Source organism: Chiloscyllium plagiosum, chromosome 10 (genome assembly GCF_004010195.1).
Source record: "Chiloscyllium plagiosum isolate BGI_BamShark_2017 chromosome 10, ASM401019v2, whole genome shotgun sequence".
Lineage (NCBI taxonomy): Eukaryota > Metazoa > Chordata > Chondrichthyes > Orectolobiformes > Hemiscylliidae > Chiloscyllium > Chiloscyllium plagiosum.
Genome location: NC_057719.1, coordinates 4,963,720 through 4,985,806, shown reverse-complemented (window position 1 = coordinate 4,985,806; position 22,087 = coordinate 4,963,720). Strand labels below are relative to the sequence as shown.

At 44.9% G+C, this 22,087-nt stretch overlaps 1 protein-coding gene across 1 annotated transcript in view; it reads right to left on the bottom strand.

Moving 5' to 3' along the window:
* The window catches only part of LOC122553347 (protein Daple-like), a 256,327-nt gene that overhangs the window by 122,657 nt on the left and 111,583 nt on the right, over positions 1-22,087 (bottom strand). Inside the window, exons 4-6 of the mRNA XM_043696930.1 lie at positions 12,555-12,624; positions 1,449-1,507; positions 386-469 (exon numbers count right to left, since the gene is read on the bottom strand). Of these exons, the coding sequence (XP_043552865.1) occupies positions 386-469; positions 1,449-1,507; positions 12,555-12,624 (213 nt within the window). The remainder of the gene's footprint in view (positions 1-385; positions 470-1,448; positions 1,508-12,554; positions 12,625-22,087) is intronic.

Below are 22,087 nucleotides of genomic sequence, written 5' to 3'. Positions count from 1 at the left end.
AGGCCACACAGCAGTGCTTGGGAAGACAGGTATGTGTCAACACTGTCCTTTCATGACCAATGGAGATCTCAAATTGTCTCACATTTAATTAAATATTTTTAAAATGTAGCTACTGTTGCAACGTAGGAGACACAACCAGCCAGGAGTTGCAGCCACAACCAAGTATAACAGATGTGCTATTGGTTCAGGAAGGTGTCACATCATCACAGAGCATGAAAGGATGGGCATTAATTCCCAGCCTTGCTAGTGATGGCCAAAGTCTAAGAATTAAGTTTCTTTACATCAGAACAAGGAGTCCATCTAGCACGTCCACTCACAACCTTGCATTCTGCATGATCCACTTGTCTGTTACAGACAGCAATGAGAACCATTTAGATGCACTTACCTCTTGGATGTGAGTAACAATGGCTGTCTGAGTTGTAATGTCAAGTTGCTTGATTCTTTCAATGAATTCTTCCTTCCGTTCACACTGGGATCAGGGTTGAGGTCGTGGTGGCAGTGAAGAAGCAGAACATAGATTCAAATTGTACTTTGAATATACATCAGCATTTCAAACATTTAACATAAATAAAATGGAGCTAGGGCACAGGTATTATATTCACGATCAGTAACTGTTCACAAACACAAGAAGAAGATTCCTTTCAGCTTTCTGAGATGTGCCAATTGATTTGACGTCAGTCAGTTGAACTCCTCCCAATATCCTGTCTGACTGCCTGACTTACCGGGGGAGAAAGTGAAGACTGCAGATGTTGGAGATCAGAATCAAAAAATGTGGTGCTTTTTGCCTGATCTATCACATAGCTCCTTTGCACCTGACCTTCCCTTACTGCATTGTATCGTGGGATCCAATTGAAAAAGAGAGAGATGGCAGTTCAGTGGAACAGATTCCTCTCCAGCAGTCAGTGAGGGTCCTGCCCATTGTCTGAGTGTGACCAGGTCTGGTTTGCCTGCTTGGATATACCATTCCAGCCAGTTCTGTTCCATTACTGAAACGAGTGCCATAAAGCACCAAGGGGAAGGAACAGACAAAGTGGGTGGAATGGCATCCTCTGCTGCCAACACACTCAGATCCCATGGTTCAATGCCACTTTCTGAAACTGAACTAGAGGTGCTTACAGAAACATGGATGTTGCTGCGACATAATAGGAAGCTACACAGAGTTGCCCAGCTCATGTACAACAGTTTTCCAACAGTAAGCAGCTTTCTGATTTAGGCTCCTCCACACTATTTTTTTGGGATTGCTAATAGATGAGAAACAAAGAGCATTCCACCTTCCCATTTCTTGTACTCTTCACAATGAAGCTAAAGATTCAACACAAGAAATTACAAACTGCAGGTGCAAGGTACCCTTCTTGAAAAGTTCACTTTTGAATTAAAGAGAACACCCTGGACAGAAAGCTACATTTCATCTCTTTGCTAGTTTGTTAGCATGAGGCATCACTATTTACCTGTACAGCACATCCCAGCATCAGTAACAACACCTTCTTCATTTCATCCATACTCTTTCCTGTAGCAAATTTAAATGGAAGGAAGTTTTAGTATGAACGACTTCCCAAACAATATGTATAGGTGTATTAATCAGTCCGGCTATAATGCAGTAGTTCTGTTCTTGTGCAACCCTGTGTTATAAGAAAATTGAGAGATAGCAGCTGGAATCACATTATAACCAACACACTCTTTAAAAGCTCGCATTATAGAAACAGTGTCCCCAATTCGTCAATCGTATCACATTAACGAAACTCACGTTATAGCAGAATGATGTGTGTGTGCATATCTGTGTGTATATGTATGTGTGTGTATATGTATGTGTGTATTTGAGACAGTACTGCACCACATGATCTCCTGTTGCAAAGTTATTCATTCTTAGATTTGTAAAAATAACCAGCTTAATAAAATACACCAAAATTTTAATCTCGGTTACTGCCCAGCGAATTGAGATTTAGGTGGGGTTTGTAACACATTTCTGGCTCACTGGATATTAGCTGAGGTACAGCTGGTTCAAAAAAATGGTACCTGCTTTCACTACAGCTTTTGCAGATTCTGTATCTAACAACAACCCATTACGTAGTTTTGAAACACAGTCAAGTGTTGTACTGTAGGACATGAAGCAGCCAACTCTCACAAACAGTGGATAATGACGTTTTGCGATGTAGGAATAAATATTGGCAAGGACACAAGGAAGAAATCCCTGAGCTTCTTTTAACAGTGCCACAAGATGGCTAATATCCAACTGAGGGGACAAACAGGGCAACAGTTTAATATCCCATCTGAAAGTGAACTCGCACCTGAGCTCTGGTTAACACTTAAACCCTCTAACCCCACTGCCTCCAGACCACATCTTGATGTGGTGGGTTCATGTCCTTTGAGAAACATAAAAAGGGCTGAATTCCAGCCAATACTGGTCTTTCACACAAGTCATTAAACTAAGGGTCAAACATTGTGGTGTTGGAAAAGCACAGCCAGTCAGGCAGCATCCGATGAGCAGAGGAGTGACGTTGCGAGCATAAGCCCTTCACCCTCATTAAAGTACCTAGTTATTGCCTGATGTGGATGTTTGGGGCTGTTTAGAAAACTGAGTAAATGATCTTTTATTTCATTATTGTGGGATCTCACTGTGCACAGAGGCAATGACCAGTTAGTCTCTATTTGCTGCTGTCAGTAAGAGATAGAAACTGGTACCAATACCAGTAAGAATTCACCAACTCTCCTTCAAAATACTGCCACACGATCGTACATTTCCAGCTGAGGGGTCAGACACAGAATCGGTCTAATGTCCCAGTCGAGAGGTAAGCATCCTCAACAGTGCAGCACCTCCCAACCAATGCATTGGAACGTCTGACTGAATTATGTGCTCAAGTCCCGAGAGTGGGATTTGGATGCACAACCCTTCAATTCAGAGTGCAACTGTTGACATGATTAACTTTGGCGGCTCAATTTTTATTTTTTATGCAGAACGCCCAAGAAGATTAATGGGATGGCTTTAAAGCCCATGAGAGGAAACTGGTTGCAAGAGGAGATTAAATGGGCCAGGTTGATTTCATTGCCAGGTCGATTTCACTTCACTGAAATTGGCTGTGAAAGCTAATTAATGGGGTGGGACATTATATGATTAGGAAGCCTGTAAACTGTGAAAGAAATGATCTTGAAAGGCATCCAAACACTAAAACCTAGGCTGATACTCCAGTTACAGTACTGAGGGTGTGCTCCACTGTTGGACATGTCAACCTTCAGGTGAGGAGTTAAAGTGGGGAGGCCCATCTGTTCTCACTGGTGGATAGATAAGAACTAAATGTTCAAAGGAGGAAAAGAAACTAAAATTATCCTCAGTGTCCAGACCAATATTTATCCCCCGGTTAGGTTCACACAAACGAGATTATCTGGTCTCAGAGTCCATAGTGTGGAAAAAGGCCCTTCGGCCTAACAAATCCACACCGACTCTGAGGAGTAACCCACCCAGGCTTATTCCCCTACATTTATCTGACTAAAACACCTAACACTATGGCCAATTCACCTGACCTGCACATCTTTGGACTGTGGGAGGAAACCCACGCAGACACTGGGAGAACGTGCAAATTCCACACAGCCAGTCGCCAGAGGCTGGAACCGAACCGGGTCCCTGGCGCTGTGAGGCAGAGGTGCTAACCACTGAGCCACCATGCCACCCTGTTTGAAAAGCAATTCATTGGCTGTAAAGTGCTTTGGGGCATAGTGTAGTCACAAAGTTGCTATAGAAATGCAAGTTATGTTTGTACAGAATCTGGATTTGACCGTGTTGGGAACAGTGCTCACAGCTTCAGTCTGCAAATTATCCAGAGAATAAGGAGGCACTGGAGAAGGTGCAAAACATGTGCTGAAGCACTAGAATTGGAAAGTACATGAATGAGTAAAGATTAAGCACGCTGGGCTTTTTTTCCCTCCTTGCGAGAAAAAAGGAGATTGAGATGCGAACTGTTGGAAGTTCTTAAGATGAGGAAATGATTAGTTTGGATAACAGTGGAGATATTTCCACTCTCAGGTAGGTCTAAAACTAAGAGGCATAAATATAAAATAGTCACAAACACATCCAATTCTTTACTCAGTGGTCAGATTGTGGAACATGTTACTTAGGAACAGAGGGCGAGTAGGCCCTTCGGCCCATCGAGTTGGCTCCATCAGATCCTAGCTGATTTTCTACCTGAACACCTTCCCTGCACTACCTCCTTCCACCCAAGGATGTGTGCATTGAAGGAGAAGCTTGATAAGCAAATAAGGAAGAGAAGGGTACACTGATGAGGAAAGATGAAAAGAGGGGTGGGAAGGTTCATGTGGAACCTATACACTGACAGAGCTGTTGGGATGAATGGCTAGTTTGTGTGCTGTGAGCACAAATCAGACTGGTTCCTGAGATAGCAGGACTGACACATCAGGACAGACTGGATCTGTTAGGTAACTCTTCATCAGAATCCTGTTTTAAAATGTGAACTCTGCTTTCTTCTTACAAACGCTGCCAGACCTGCAGAGTTTCTCCAGCAACTTCTGTTTTTGTTTCAGTTAGCGTTATATTCAGTGCAGTTCAGGAATCATAGAAACCTAACTGGACTAGACAGGGGAGATGTGGAAAGGATGTTCCTGATAATCAAGGAGTCCATTTAGGACTGGGATGAAGAGAAATTTCACCCAGAGAATGGTGAGCCTGTGGAATTTTCTTTCACAGAAAGCAGTTGAGGCCAAATCATGGAATAATTTCGTGAAGAACTGGGTGGCACGGTGGCTGAGTGGTTGGCATTGCTCCTTCACAATGTCAGGGATCCAGGTTTAACCCCACCTTTGGGTGACTGCCCATGTGGAATTTGCACATTCTCCGTGTGTGTCTGCCTGAGCTTCCTCCAGATGTTCCAGTTTCCTCCCAAAGTGCAAAGATGAGGGTGGATTGGCCATGTTAAATTGCACAGTGTCCAGGGATATGCAGGCTGGATGGATTAGCCATGGGAAATGCAGGTTACAGGGAAAGGGTAGGGGGCTAAGGTCTAGATGGGTTGCTCTTTGGAAGGTTGATGTGTACTTGATGGGCTGAATGGCCTGTTTCCACACTGTAAGAATTCAAATGATTCTAAGTTGGATGTAGTTCTTCGCGCTAAAGAGATCAAAGGGGATGGGGAAAATCTGGGAACTGAACTGGACAATCAGCTATGATTGTACTGAATGGCGGAACAGGCTCGATGGGCCAAATAGCCTACTCCTGCTCCTATCTTCTATGTTTCTACGAACTATAGGAAAAACTGTTAAGGCTCAAACAGGGTGGGCATTGGCCTGTACACTACACAAGAAAAGGGAGATTTGTAATCGGCCATGAATCCTCAAACAAAAAAAAGTAAAGAAGACACTTTTAAAACCATAAACCAGACATACCCAGAAACTGTAGTCTATTGTTGAACTGTTCTATATTTACGGTCAGAGGAAGTTGTAATTCCAGCAGGTTAAAAACAGGCTGATGAAAACATTCCCACTATTGCTCTTAAATCCAATGTTTACTAAAATAAAAGAGTGGAGCTAATGTTAAACTAACAAACATTCACTATCCCACCGAGGTGCCTCACAGTAAAAACACTCCAAACTGACAATGGGCTCCCATCCTGCCAAAGAAACCACAACCAGATTCACTTTTAACCCTCTCCATGAAATAAAAATAAACACAGTTTGGTCAGCTGACTTATTTGGCCTTCGAACGAAGGAGAGGAAGTGTTTCGATGTTAGAGGATGAGCCTGTCAAATAATCTCCGAAATCAGTTTTCAAATTCACGGAGAGTTGGGGTTGCTGCAGACTGGGATCTGTACCTTGTGCACTATCCAAAAGGACATTAAGAATGGGAGTTCACGTTTAAGCAAGGTTTACGTTAATGACCAATGTGGGATAAATTAACATTATTGTTGGCATGTAGTTAAGAGCTTATGATAAGCGGTCATAAAAGGAAATGTATCAACGTGACTGCTATCAAAGTCGAGGAGACTTGGCACTCGAGGACTTTCCTGCAGAGGTCAAACAACATGTGTATCTTGCAGTAAAAGGTCAAGGGCAGCCTTTGATTCATGTCTGAAGTACCATTTCCTGCTGAGTTTGAGAACCTGCAACCTGCCTTAAACTCAACATCCAACCAACACATCCTTTCTCGTGGTTTAAATGTAAGTCAGTGTTTTACAAGGTCATTTCAGTTAGGAGACAAGAGTCTAGCTTAGAATAGTTATGAAAAAGCACAGCAGGTCAGGCAGCATCCGAGGATGTGCTTTTCCAGCACTACTCTAATCTAGACTCTGATCTCCAGCATCTTCAGTCCTCACTTTTGCCCAGGAGATTGGTTAGGCCACAAAAGATTTTCCTGCTCCTCGGATGCTGCCTGACCTGCTGCGCTTTTCCAGCGCCACTCTAATCTAGACTCTCATCTCCAGCATCTGCAGTCCTCACTTTTGCCCACTTCAGTTAGGAGTCAACCATATCCCTGTGGGACTGGAGCCAGACAAAGATATCCCTGACCAGGTCAGGATAGTAAGTTGCCTTCTCCAAAAAGGAGATTACTACAGCAATTGGCTTTGCATGACATGGTCATTTTTCTACAGTTAGAGTTGTTTAGTGTGAAGCACTGTGAAATTTGAACTTAATGTTGAATGTGTAAGAGACCAGGAGCAATCCCCTCAACCCTGCTCCATTATTCAACACCTCGTCATTGCTATCCCTGTCTCCATTGACTCTCAGTTCGGAAATAAATTGCCCCATCCTCTCAACTCCTATTATTTGAAATATTTTAAAATACCTCAATTAAGCATCTATATTTTTCCTAATTGGATGTTATTACAGACTTCTGGAGTAGGTGGGACCTGAACCTGTGCTTCCCAGTCTAGGGGCAGGGACACTACCACTGCGCCAACAAGAGGGCCCTTCAATTAATCAACTGCACTCCAGGGAGTACAAAGATGAATCTGTGCTCAAACTATCAAATCAACAGGGTAAAAACAAGGACTGCAGAAGCTGGAAACCAGAGTCTGGATTAGAGTGGTGCTGGAAAAGCAGGTCAGGCAGCATCCAAGGAGCAGAAAAATCGACGTTTTGGGCAAAAGGCAGGAAGCCTGCAGGGTGTAGAGATCCTGCAGTGTGGAGATGCTGCCTTTCAAATCAACAGGTCTGTTAAGTAGTTCCAAGCCGACATGAACACTGCAAGCTGTGTAATGGAGTAATGAATGTAATTGTTGAGATGGAATTCCACCTGGGACTATTTCCCTTTGTAGGAGTTAAAATGTAAAAGTATCTGGTGCAAACTGGAGCACTGCATTTATCACGAATGCGTCTTCTGAACTCAGACACCTGCAGTGAGACTCCTGTTAACTTGGAGAGGCTGTGCTTTCTCCATGGCAACTCCTGAGTCTTTCAGAATCAAATGTGTCAACCTCCCAGCTCCCTTTCCTCCTCCACCTCCTCTAGAAACTGTTGCATTCGTTCTGAAATTTGGCATTTCTGCTTTTGTACTAATAAGTACATTCCTCATTAACACCTCTCTGTGCCCAACCAGATTCCTGCTTTGTTAATGCATCAAAGTGTTCCCTCAAAACCAGAGTGTGTGTGTGCAGGTTCAGCAGTATAACTCCGCTCCAAGCCATCCTGAGCAGCTGCTGTGTTCTTTGATAGAATAATAATGGTTCCTATCAAAGGGTAAAAACACCTTTTACTTATAAAAGTACCTCCCAGGATAGCCCCAAATGCAATACAACTAATAAACTGTACTGAGACAAAAAAAACCTTGCAGATGTTGGACTCCAAAGTAGACAGGCAGAGGGCTGGAAGTGCACAGCAAGCCAGGGAGCATCAGGAGGAAGAGAAGTCTGAAGGGTTATACCTGAAATGTCAGACATCTCCACCTCCTGATGCTGCCTGGCTTGCTGTGTTCTTCCAGCCTCCTGCCTGTCTACAATAAACTGTGCTGAGGTATTGTCACTGCTGTAATAGAGACAGGCTCAAGAGACTATCTGAGCAGCACAGAGTCCCACAGCCCCACTTTGACCCCAAATCCATCGTCCCTCCCTACTCCTTATTCCTTCATTGCCCTGCTGCCAAAATGAAACCCTAGATTATGGGCAGCATGGTGGCTCAGCAGTTAGTACTGCTACCTCACTGTGCCAAGTACCCGGTTCAATTCTAGCCTCGGGCGACTGTCTGTGTGGAGTTTGCACATTCTCCGTGTTTGCGTAGGTTTCCTCCCAGAGTCCAAACATGCGCAGGTTAGGTGGATTGGCTATGCTACATTGCCCCATAGTAACCAGGTTAGGTGTGCAGATTAGGTGATTCACCATGGGAAATGCAGGGATAGGGTGGTGGGGGTGGGTCTGTTAGAAGGTCAGTGTGACCTGGATGGACCAAATGACCTGTTTGCATGCTGTAGAGGATTCCATGCTGAGTTAAAGACTCTGGGATTTGAACCAATCAGCTTTTGAATTGGGCAAGAATGTCACCTTTGAGCTAAGGCAAATACATCAAAGCTATGTCAGCTATCATCATTAACTTGGAAACAATGCAGTATTTAAAATTCTTTACAGGTTGATTATGGAAAGAATCTAGGTCACCAATTAACCCAGGATACACCCACACCCATTCCCTGACAGCAAAAGATATGAACAGATTTGTGTCGAGAACATTTAGTGCATTGTTTTAGCAACAGAATCCACTGCATTACTGAGAGAATGTCAGGAATATACCTCCATTACATCTAGATCCTTCAGGTTTAGTGTATGATGGTCTGAATTACAGGGCTGGTTCTTCAGTTCACTGCACACTGCCCATTCCTGGGGCACAGATTCCCCAGGCACTGCCCATTCCTGGGGCACAGATTCCCCAGGCACTGCCCATTCCTGGGGCACAGATTCCTTGATTGACCATTTAATTGCCAACAGACTGGAGGTTGGTCCCAGAAGGGAGGAAGACCTGTGGCTGTAAGCTACCCAATAAACAACAAGCAACTCAATGTACTCAGTAATGTCATCAGATGTGGTGGAACTGCAGCAATCCGAGGAAAGCAATCAACAATGGAGCTGGACTTTCCCAGCTAAGTCCCGACTCCCTCTGGGGCGATGCTCACAGCTGGGAGGGGTGTGGCGCTGTAACTCTCAGTCCCAAGTAACATTTTACAGGATCATTACAGAAGATTAAAAACTGGAAGTCCAGCCAGATGTGCTGAGTATTTCCAGCATTTTCTGATCTCATTTCTTGGTTATGTCACTGTTGACCCAGAGTTGTTGAGCATTCGCTCACCTCGGCCACTCCCATCTCCCAGTCTTTCCATCAGCACTGGATCTGCAACGCCACGGACTGGCTGCATTGGAGCGGTCAGTGCTCCCCGCGGCTCTCTAGCTGCAGTTTTCCTTCAGGCCAGTCAGGACAGGTGGCACCTTTGGCCTGGAGCTTCCCAGCACACAGGAAACAGCCAAGAGGATGGCCAGGTGTCTGCCGACAAGTGGAATCTGGATCAGAAAGTTCCTAAAGCTCTGCCCCATTTCCAATATCGTCAACTGTGCTCCACACCCAGCAGCAATGTGATTGACTCTGACTCTCAACAACAGTCAGGGATGGACAATAAATGCAGGCCTAGCCTGGTCACCCTTGTCCTGTGAAAGAATACAGGAGTGGCTGATGGCATTTAACTTTGATAAATGCAAGGTGCTGCATTTTGGGAAAACAAATCAGAGCAGGACTTATACACTTAATGGTAAGGTCTTAGGGAGTGTTGCTGAACAAAGAGACCTTGGAGTGCAGGTTCATTGCTCCTTGAAAGTGGAGTCGCAGGTAGATAGGATAGTGAAGAAGGCATTTGGTATGCTTTCCTTTATTGGTCAGAGTATTGAGTACAGGAGTTGGGAGGTCATGTTGCAGCTGTACAGGACACTGGTTCGGCCACTGTTGGAATATTGCGTGCAATTCTGGTCTCCTTCCTATTGGAAGGAGGTTGTGAAACATGAAAGGGTTCAGAAAAGATTTACAAGGATGTTGCCAGGGTTGGAGGATTTGAGCTATAAGGAGAGGTTGAATAGGCTGGGGCTGTTTTCCCTGGAGCGTCGAAGGCTGAGGGGTGACCTCAAAAGGTTTATAAAATCATGAGGGTCATGGATAGGATAAATAGACAAAGTCTTTTCCCTGTGGTGGGCGAGTCCAGAACTAGAGGGCATAGGTTTAGGGTGAGTGTGGAAAGATATAAAAGGGACAACTTTTTCACACAGAGGGTGGTATGTGTATGGAATGAGCTGCTAGAGGAAGTGGTGGAGGCTGGTACAATTGCAACATTTAAAAGGCACCTGGACGGGTATATGATTAGGAAGGGCTTGGAGGGATATGGAGCAGGTGCTGGCAAATTGGACTAGATTGTCTTGGGAATCTGGTTGGCATGGACAGGTTGGACCAAAGGGTCTGTTTTCGTGCTGTACATCTCTAGGATTTTATTTAAGCTTTCCAACTTTTTTTTTCCCCCCTCTGTCTGCCTCTTGTAGCCACATTATTCCGACAACAGAGCCAGTTCAGTTCCTTGACAGCAGTAACCTCAGCCCCAGGCCATTAATGGTGAGGAATCTGGTGCTGGCAATGCTGTTAAGGCAGGTTGGTTCACTCTCGCCTTGTATAGATGATCATTGTCTGACACTCCCAGGGTGAAAATGTTAGTTGCTGTAAGAATCTAAGAATTAGCAGGAGTACAAAATACATCCTGTTGAGGTTTCACCGTCGTTCAATATAATTATGGCTGACCTTGGGCTTCACCTGCTCCCCAATTATTCCCAAAACCTCAAAAAATCTGTCTATCCAATGATGGAGCTGCACAGCCTTTGGGGTTGAGAATCACAAAGGTTCACAACTGTTTGGGTGAAGAAATGTCACTTCATTTCCCTGAATGATTGGCAGTTTATCCTGAGGCTGTGCCCATGTTTTTGATTCTCTGACCAGGGTAACGTCCAGGTCTGGTGAACGTGGACATGGGAGCACTTGGGTATGAATCTGAGGAGATACAAATGGAGGTTTAATACTTCACCATTAATCAACAAACATCCGCACTTCTGACCTTATGGAGTGAAGATCATTGATGAAGCAGCTGAAGATGGTTGGGCCTAGGGCACTACCCTGAGGAACTCCTGCAGAGATGTCCTGGAGCTGAGATGCCTAACCTCCAACAACCATAACCATCTTCTTACATGTCAGGTGTGACTCCAACCAGTGGAGAGTTTTCTCCAATTCTCCTTGACCTCAGATTTACTAGAGTTCCCCGATGCTGTACTCAGTCAAATGCTCCCTAAAACTCAAACGGTCACTTTCAGTTAGCCTCTGGAACTCAGCTGTTTCCTCCATATTTAGACCAAGGCTGTATTGAGATCAGAAGCGGAGTGGTCAAGGCACAAGCCAAACAGAGCATCAGTGAACAGGTTAAACCATAAGAGCAGAGATTAGGCCATTCAGCCCATCAAGTCTGCTCTGCCATTCAATCATGGCTAGTAAGTTTCATTCTCCTGCTTCCTCCCTATAACCCTTGATCCCCTTGCCAATCAAAAACCCAACGATCTCTATCTTAAATATACTGAAGGTGTTTGATAGCACTGTCAAACAATGCCTGCATCACCTTGCTGATCATCAAGGATTGACGGAGGGGGACTAATTGGGCTGAAATTAATTCTCCTGTTTTTTGGGGATGGGACAACTTTGTTGGCTCATTGCCAGTGTTGTAGCTGCATTAGAACATTTAATAAGCACAGCTAACTCAAAATCAAGTCACGAGACTCGACACTCTTTCTTCCCACAAATGCTGCCAGACTTGCTGAGTTTCTCCAACAATTTGTGTTTTTGTTTTAAATTCTCATTGGAGAGAGGTGAATTCTAGTTCTGCATTACCCCACCCCAGGGAAAAGACTTTGTCTATTTTTCCTATCCATGCCCCTCATGACTTTATAAACCTCTTTAAAAGGTCACCCCTCAGCCTGCGACGCTCCAGGGAAAACAGCCTCTCCCTGTAGCTCAAACCCTCCAACTCCAGAAACATCTATTTTCCTAGCTACTGTCAGTTCTGAGGAAGGGTGACTGAACCAAAAACACTAACTCTGATTTCTCTTCACAGATGCTGTCAGACCTACTGAGCTTTTCCAGCAACTTTTGTTTTTTATAACATCTTTGGAAATCTTTTGTGAACCCTTTCAAGTTTACAGCAGCCATGAAGGGAGGAAAGCTCCAGTTGTGTAGAGCTTTCCATACCATAGGTTCAATGCCATTTGTGCATGCATCGGATCTCAAATTATAGAGGATAACATCTTGTGACACAGTATATGTGCACACAGTGGAAACGAACAGTTGTCAGTTAAGAGATGGATCAGAGTGCGACTTGTGCCATTGCACGGTTGGATTCCTCACTGACCCTTACTGACCCACATTAAGGATGACCAAATTGTGCAGGATATCAAAAGATTTCCACAGCCAGTTGGCCCAGTATGAGTTACAGAGACAAGAAAGAACAGGCAAAATCAAACTTGCAATGGGCCATCACTGGTCAAGGCCTGAAATCACTCACCTGAAAGGGGATCTTTAGCAATCGTTAGCACATTTGGCAAACTCATTACCACCAATTGCTGCAGACACTCCTGTTAATAAAACACACAATAAAAGTCTGGATTACTTCCAAAGGAGTGAACTTCCCGTTAATATATTTACTTAGCAATCAAATATCCACCTTTGCCAATATCATCCGAGCATTAATCATTCTGGAGTCCATTCTCAAAGATGATAGAAAGTCACTGAATGGGGAGAGGAAGCAGAGCATTTTCCCAAGCACAAACACTCACTTCCTCCTTGCTCCTCTTGACACCTTTGAAGAAAAATATTTCTTTTTCTCAAGTATTTTAACATCAGTTAATTGGGTGGGGTCCGAGGGGAGTGGTGAGAGCCTGTCTAATTCCTGTTCCACGTGTAACAAATTTCCTCTCTCCCAGTCTCTGAAAAATGTGCATTCCAGAGCGAAACATGAAGTTGACCATTTAGAGTTGTGAGAGCGTGGAATGCGTTGCCAGCAGCAGTTGTGGAGGCAGGGTCATTGGGGACATTTAAGAGACTCCTCGACATACATATGGTCACAGAAATCTGAGGGTGCATACATGAGGATCAGTGGTCGGCACAACATGGTGGGCTGAAGGGCCTGTTCTGTGCTGTACTGTTCTATGTTCTCTGGTTCTCTGGGTGGTATTGGGGGGGTTCGGGGTAGGTGAGTGGAGATACCTGTAATAGTACATTAGTGTGTCACAAGCTACACATGAAGGCAGTGCTGTAACATAACACAGGATTCAAACTCCAAAAGTCCCCCTCAACAGGAGGGGCTTCTCAAATAAGGCAAATACCGTGGATGTGGGAAAATGGAGATGAAAACAGAAGTCGCTGGAGAAACTCTGTGCTGAAAAAAAGCCAAATTAACACATCATTCCACTTCTGAAGAAGAATCACACTAGACTCGATATACGCTAACTCGGTTTCTCTCTCCTAAATGCTGCCTGACCTGCTGAGTTTCTCCAGCACTTTTTGTTCTTATTTAAGCCTCTCAGTTGAATGTTCCCTTCTCCACACACTTTACAGATGGGACCGCTGTTGGTTAACCTAGTATTGACCACCAATCCCAAAATGGATTTGGATAATGGTGGTGACACACCTTTCATTACCACTGCAAACCAGGAGGTTGTTTATTCTAGGCTGGCTCCCAGCTCAAAGTGTTCGATGGAAAATTCTCATCCCTCTTTTCATAGCCTCATGCACCTTATTTCAGGTACAGGCTATATCACACCCCCATCCCCATCATACTCCCCAATCTCCATTGTTGCATGGCTCCCTCATCTTCTTCCATCTTCTATCCTCACTCGAATTCCAATGCTCAAACTTCTCCAGCCCTCGACATTCCACTATTTGTTTAAAGCCTTTCTTAAAACATGTCTCTTTAGACCAGATTCTCAGTCACTCTCTTCCAAATACCAGAGAATCACAGAGCCAATATGAAATAACTCCACAGAGGCCAGTATCCCATCAGCCAGTCCCCCATTATTTACACATGGAGAAGCCTCAGAGCCAGCTCTCAGTGAACAGAGCAACTGATACTCTTGTTCCTGTTTGTCAAACAGAGCTCCCTGATTGGCAAAATCTGCATGAGTCCAGTTTCCTCATCTCCCCTTCCCCCACCTTATTCCAAATCCAACCCTCCAACTTGACACCACCCTCTTGAACTGTCCTCCCTGTTCATCTTCCTTCCTATCTATCTGCTCTGACTTATCACCATCACCCCACCCCCCCACCTTCATCCAAACTATCACATTCCCAGCTAGCTTCCCCACCAGCCCCACACCCCTCCCATTTATCTCTCAGCCCCCTTGGGCACACCCACATTCCTAAAGGGCTTATGCTCAAAATGTCAATTCTCCTGGTGCTCAGATGCTGCCTGACTGGCTGTGCTTTTCCACACCACAGTTTTTGACTCTGAACTCCAGCATCTGCAGTCTTCCATGCCTCCTGGATTAACAACCCCAAACAGGGATCTCATTCTATGAGATCCACCTGGCTTACTTAAATACGAGAGAGAGAGAGAGAGAGAGCGCGCGAGCACGAGAGATCCTTGATCAGTCAAGAAATCAAGGCAAAGGGCAGGAGAATTGAACAGCTTACTCCTATTCCTACTTTGTGATGGTCTCATTGAGTTAATTCCGAGTGTGAATCCTCACAGATTGAAAACCAACGAAGCTCTTAATGGCTTCCTTTCGTCTTGTCCAGTTCCCTTCAACCCACTTGGTTTTGCATTTTAAACAAGAGTCTTTCACAAGAAGGACAATGACTGTGGTACAGTAGGGAGTGCGCTTTGAGTCCGAAGGGTGGGGTTCCACTCTCCGGGTTCACCCGTGTCAATAGTAACACGGTCCTGAGAGGGTACTGCAATGTTGTTACCCTGGGTGGGTAAGATCCCACAGCACTATTCCAAAGAAGTGTAAGGGGGTTCTCCCTGGTGCCCTGACCAATATTTACCCCTGGGAGCTTGCTGAGTGCAAATCGGTTGCTAGTTTTCCCACAAGCTTTGGAAGACCAGAGGTGATAAAAGATGTCTCATAAATGCAAATTTCTAAGAAGTTTTTAGGACTCCTCTGTCATAACAAGCCTCGCAACAGGTAGCTCAGTTGGCTAGACAGCTGGCCTGTGATGCAGACAGCATGGGTTCAATCCCTGCAACAGTTGAGGCTATCAGAAAGGGTCTGCTTTCTTGACCTAACCCCTCACCTGAGGTGTGGTGACCCTCAGGATGAACCACCAGCACTCACCTATGGGAATGAAGCTATGAGGTGCTTAAACTATACTTCTGTTGTTGGTGCATTGCTGTAGCATAGTAACTAGCCACTGAACTGAAACATTACCATATCCCTAGTAGCAACAGGGAGAAAAAAAGCCCAGTGCTTGAAAAATAAGGTTGTGCAAACTGATACCAGAAGGAAAGGAATAGTCTGGCCGCTTTGACCTCAACCTTCTTACCACAGCATGGATAAATGGAAGACAGGGCTTCCACAAGGCACTGTCCACGTTCTCAGGACACTTCAGGAACTACCCGGTATGATCACTATTTAGAAACAAGCAAACCGGACACCAATTGGTGGACAATAATAAACATCAAGTTCACAGGTTTTCTGGTTGGATCATCTCCGTGTGCAACAATCCACCAGTGCTGCCCCGAAATAGGCTCATCAGATCGACTCCAGAGATGTTTGTGTTGTTTTAGGAATTGCTGGAAAAGCTCAGCAAGTCTGTGGAGAGAAATCAGAGTTCACGTTTAGGCCTCTACTTACTGGAGTTGAGAAGAACGAGGGGAAATCTTATTGAGGTGCATGTGATGATAAAAAGGGGAGTGACAAAGTAGATGTAGAGAGGACATTTCCTCTTGTGTGGGAAGATTAGATTAGATTCCCTACAATGTGGAAACAGGCCCTTCAGCCCAACAAGTCCACATCGACCCTCTGAAAAGTAACCCACCCAGTCCCATTTCCCTCTGACTAATGCACCTAACACTATGGCAATTTAGCTTGGCCAATTCATCCTGGCCTACACATCTTTGGACTGTGGGGAGGAAACTGGATCATGCAGAGAAAACCCACACAGACACACCGCGAATGTGCAAACTCCACACAGACAGTCACCCAAGGCGGGAATCGAACCTGGGTCCCTGGCACTGAGAGGCAGTAGTGCTAACCACTGAGCCACCGTGCTGCCCATGGAAAGCTAGAATGAGAAATCATTGTCTTAAGATAAAAAGAAGCAGATTGAAAAGAGTTGAAGAGAAATCACTTCTCTCAGAGGGTCGTGAACCTGCGGAATTCACTGTTTCAGTGCATGCTGGGACATTGCGGAAATTTGAGATAGACAGACAGATTTTTAATTAGAAATGTATTGAAGGGTCACGGAAACCAGGCAGGAAAATGGATTTGAGCTGGAGAGGAGATCAGCCATGATTGTATTAAATGGTGGAGCAGGCTTCAAGGGCTGAATGATCTCTTACTGCTCTCAGCTCTCGTTCTAACTGCAGCAATAGATTCCATGCTCAAGATTCAGGTGTAAGGCTGGAACTGGCAGCTTACTTGCTCAAGGGAATATATCCCACAGTCAGCAAAGCTCACAGGAGCACAGTGGAAATGTCTATATATTTGACCTGCATCTCCAAAAGGTTAACTGTTCAGTCAATCTGAAGCAGCCCAGTGACAAAAGGCAGGATTTATCAGCGCTGAGCCCTCACCAGTCCCCAGTGGCTCACATTACCCTGTTAGGGGCTGGTAGCATCTCTAGCTTTGACAGTTTGACAGGACTCCTTTTCCACACTAGCCTCCTCACTGGACTTTGACAAACTGCAGTACTACAACACCAGAAGAGGCACCAAACAAGTTCGATCGCCACCTCTCGCCTACAATATTTTGAAACAATTAAGAACAGGTCAGAGGAAGGTCACTGGACCCAATATGTTAACTCTAATTTCTCTCCATAGACTTGCTGAGCTTTTCCTGCAATTTCTGTTTTTTATTCTGTTTGGAAAACTCCAATTTACTGACATGAACCAACTGGACTGACCCAATCCACCCAGGGTTTAAGGAAAGGAACACTCCCTTTTGTCACCTGGATGTTGGTCGAGGAAGGACTCCACTGAATTGGGATTTCCTCTCCTACCATTCTGAGAGTTCCAAATTTTCACCACTATCCCATTCGTTATGACTTCAGCTATCTGGTCCCTAAACTCCAGACTCCCTTCCCTATTCTCTTCCTCTTTTTAAGGATGATGTGGGAGGAGCCAGTGTTGGACTAGTGTGGACAAAATTAAGAATCTCAACACCAGGTTATAGTCCAACAGGTTCATTTGGAATCACTAGCTTTTGGAGTGCTGCTTTTGAAAGCTAGTGATTCCAAATAAACCTGTTGGACTATAAACCTGATGTTGTGTGGTTTAACTTTTTAAAGATGCTCGTTAATAAAACAGAAAAAAAAAATTTCAGTACCTCCCCAAATATCATCCCTAGGTGTCAAATGCTGTCTGATTTAAGCTCCTGTGAGTATATTTTCCTGTGGTAAGGACACTACATGAATGCACTTTGCCATTGTCTCATAAGTCCATATAACTAACTGGGCAGACACAGCGTATGCCCAATGCTGATAGAACTGACAGGCCAACAGGAAATCAGCAGCTTCAACACAAAAGAAATTTTAAAAAAACTGTTTTGAAAAACTCAATGACATTAGACTGCAAAAGAATCACTTTGTTGGATATTCTAATGACAGCTATTCCAGCAGCAGATTTATCCTCCAGGTTTAGGATATCAGCCAGCTGATTCACTGATGCCTCAAAATTCCTGCCAGTTATTTATTACTCTTCACCAACTGATCTCACAGGGTGTTACACAAAGAGCCAACCCAGGTGGGGCTTTCGGATTATCAGGGGATACATGGCAAGGCAATAATTGGATCAGGAATTTGCTGACATTAATTCAAATCACTTCTTTTGTTTTAGAAGTTACTTATTTTGTCTTTAGTCATCTATTTCCAAATACATACATTTGTAAATTTATAATGAAAATTGCTTGTGTAAACTCATGATGTTGCAGGTCAGGTTTCCATACATCACACCACCCCTCCTCCCACTCATTCATCATCTTCACCTCCTTTCTTACTGCTGACTTCCCCTCATCCCTTGTCCCTACCCCACTCATTCCTCAACCCCCTCTCCCTTCCCCAGCCCCCACTCCCTCTGATCTCCAGCCTTTAAAATCTCCTTTGGTGGCCTCCGTAGGCTTACTTGGAACGGAAGCCAAAAACCACACGACAAATAAACATATTGGTCGACAACCCACTGTCGTATGATTTAACTTTGTCCAACACCGGCATCTCCACATCTTGGAACAGAAGCACCAAGACAGGGCAGTGGGTGCAAGGAATGGGGCTCTGCCTTCCTGGTTGTTGGAACCCAGTTGCAGGTCCCTCACTCAGCCCATTTCTCTTGGGTTCTCAGCACTTTGGAAGGCACTATGCAAATGCAACATTACCTTTCTAGCTTTCCCTCTGCGAAAAGCAGTGATTGTGGGGGTGGGGGAGGGGGGAGATGGAACCAGCCTCTGCTCTGTGTGCTGAGCCTTGTAAACTGTGACCCTTTGTCTATGTTCAGATACCATGAATTCTTTGACAGTTTGAAATTTGACCCTTGCAAATCAACTCACTTAAAGGCACCATGGCAACTGCAATAAAAGTACAGAGTATGCAAGCCCGCACATGCTCATATGAGCCTATCCCCATCTCCAAACAAAGCTCCATCAATCCTGATATCTCACAACTTCTTTGTTTATTCTCCAATGGAAGATGGACATTGCTTACTCAACACCATCCCTAAATGCCCCTTGAGGTGATGATGGTGAGCCACTTAAACTCCTGCAGTCTGTCTGATGTGGGGACAGACACTATGATGTTGAAGAGGCAGTGGCAATGTCCCCTGGAACCCCACGCTAATGTTCTGGGGTCATGGGTTCAAATCCTACCAGGACAGACTGTGAAATCGGAATTCGGTAAAAATCCAGAATTGAGAAACTGGTCTAATAGCGATTGTATCAAAAACCTCTCTGGTTCACTAAGGGAGGAAATCTGCCATCCTCACCCAGTCTGGCCAACGTGTGACTCCAGACCACAAATCAATGTGGTTAACCTTTAGTTTCAGAGGGTAGTTAAAATTATGGGGTAGTTAAAACTGCAATGAGGTTCACGACCATCTTACTGAATGGAAGAGCAGTCTTGAATGGCTTACTCCAGCATCCAGGCCCTACGTGTGGGGGTTGGAAGGCAACTTGTAGGTGGTAGTGCCTTATCTGTTGCCTTTGTCCTTCGAGGTGGAGGTGGTCACAGGTCTGGAAGGTGCTGTTGGAGTAGCTTTGCCTTAGTCCAGTGCACCTTGCAGATGACACACATTGCCACCACTGTGACTCAGCGGAGATAGGAATGAACGTTCAATGTGGTGGACGGGGTGGAATCAAGCAGACCACTTTGTCCTGGATAGTGCAGCGCTGTAGCCAACCAGGCAAGTGGGAAATGTTCCACTGTATTCCTGACTTCAACTCGGTAGTTGGTGGACAAACTGTGGGGAGTCAGGAAGGGAATTACTCACTGCAAAATTCCAAGTCTCTCACCTGCTCATGTAGGCACAATGATTACAGGCAGACATGTCAGCACAGGACGCGTCCATTCGGCCCACTGTGTTCATGCCGGTCAATAAAGACCAGAGCGCTCTAATCCTGTTTTCCAGCTCTTAGCTCACAGCCCAGAGGAGATGGTAATTCAAGGGAAAGTCTCAATATTGCTTGCATGGTACAAAAGGTTCTACCTCAACCAGCCTTCCAGGCAGTTAGTTCCAGACACGCCCCCTCACTACGCTCTGAATGAAACCATTTGTTCTCAAATTCCCTTTCATCTTTCTACCTCTCACCTTAACATCATGTCCCTGGTAACTTGCCCCTCTACTAATAGAAACGGTGTGTCTTCCTACCCCTCCTGTCTATGCCCCTCATAATAGAGTCAGAGAGTCATAGAGATGTACAGCATGGAAACAGACCCTTCGGTCCAACCTGTCCATGCCGACTAGATATCACAACCCAATCTAGTCCCACCTGCCTGCACCCGGCCCATATCCCTCCAAACCCTTCCTAATCATATACCCATCCAAATACCTCTGAAATGTTGCAATTGTACCAGCCTCCACCACATTCTCTGGCAGCTCATTCCATCCACACACCACCTTCTGCATGAAAAAGTTGCCCCATAGATTTCTTTTCTAGCTTTCCCCTCTCACTTATGCCCTCGAGTTCTGACTCCCCGACCCCAGGGAAAAGACTTTGCCTATTTACCCGATCCAAGCCCCTCAATTTTCTAAACCTCTATAAGGTCACCCCTCAGCCTCTGGCGCTCCAGGGAAAACAGCCCCAGCCTGTTCAGCCTCTCCCTATAGCTTAAGTCCTTCAATCCTGGCAACATCTTTGTAAATCTTTTCTGAACCCTTTCAAGTTTCACAACATCTTTCCGATAGGAAGGAGACAAGAATTGCACGCAATATTCCAACAGTGGCCTAACCAATGTCCTGTACAGCCACAACATGACCTCCCAACTCCTGTACTCAATACTCTGACCAATAATGGAAAGCATACCAAATGTCTTCTTCACTATCCTATCTACCTGTGACTATACTTTCAAGGAGTTATGAACCTGCACTCCAAGATCTCTTTGTTCAGCAGCACTCCTTAGGACTTTACCATTAAGTGTATAAGTCCTGATAAGATTTGCTTTCCCAAATTTACAGCATGGAAGGAAGATTTTCAACCCATCATGTCTGTGCTGATCATCAAACAACCATTCTACTCTCATCCCATTTTTAAGCACTAGACCCCTTGTATGGAATTGTGAAGGGCTTTTACCCGAAACGTCGATTTTCCTGCTCCTCGGATGCTGCCTGACCTGCTGTGCTTTTCCAGCACCACTCTGATCTAAACTCTGGTTTCCAGCATCTGCAGGAAAATCTATGAACCTGCACCACAAGGTCTCTTTGCTCTGCCACATCAGCCAGAACTTATCATTAAGTGCATAAGTCCTACCTTGATTTGCCTTAGCAAAATGCAACAGCTCGCAAAGAAGATTGGTGTAAGCATAGCAGTGGACATTGTTGATATGGACATCAAGGCTCTGTGAGGTAGACTGATTAACAAGATCAGATCACATGGGATCCAGGGAGAGCTAGCCATTTGGAAACAAAATTGGCTTGAAGGTAGATAACAGAGGGTGGTGGTGCATGGTTGTTTTTGGGACTGGACGCTTGTGACCAACGGTGCACTGCAAGGATCAGTGCTGGGTACACTGCCTTTTGTCATTTATATAAATGATTTGGATATGAATGTAGGAGGTATGGTTTGTAAATTTGCAGATGACACAAAAATTGGTGGTGTACTGGACAGCAAAGAGGGTTATCTCAAAGTATAATGGGACCTTGATCAGATGGGCTGATGGGCTGAGGAGTGGCAGATGAAGTTTAATCTAGATGAATGTGAGGTGCTACATTTTGGTAAGGCAAATCAGAGTAAGACCAATACATGTATGCAGAAGGCTGAGCGGTAGACGTGATCTATATGGACTTCACTAAGGTGTTTGACAAGGTTCCTCATGGTAGACTAGTTGGCATGGTTGGATCTCATGGAATACAAGGAGAACTAGCCATTTGGATGTGGTAGAGGGTTGCTTTCAGACTGGAGGCCAGTGACCAGTGGTGTGCCACAAGGATCGGTGCTGGGTCCACTGCATTTCATCATTTATATAAAAGATTTGGATGTGAACATAGAGGGGATAGTTAGTAAGTTTGCAGATGACATCAAAATTGGAGGTATAGTGGACAGTAAATAAGGTTACCTCAGAGTGCAACAGGATCTTGATCATATGGGCCAATGGGCTGAGGAGTGGAGATAGAGTTTATAGAGTCATAGAGTCATAAAGATGTACAGCACAGAAACAGACCCTTCGGTCCAACTCATC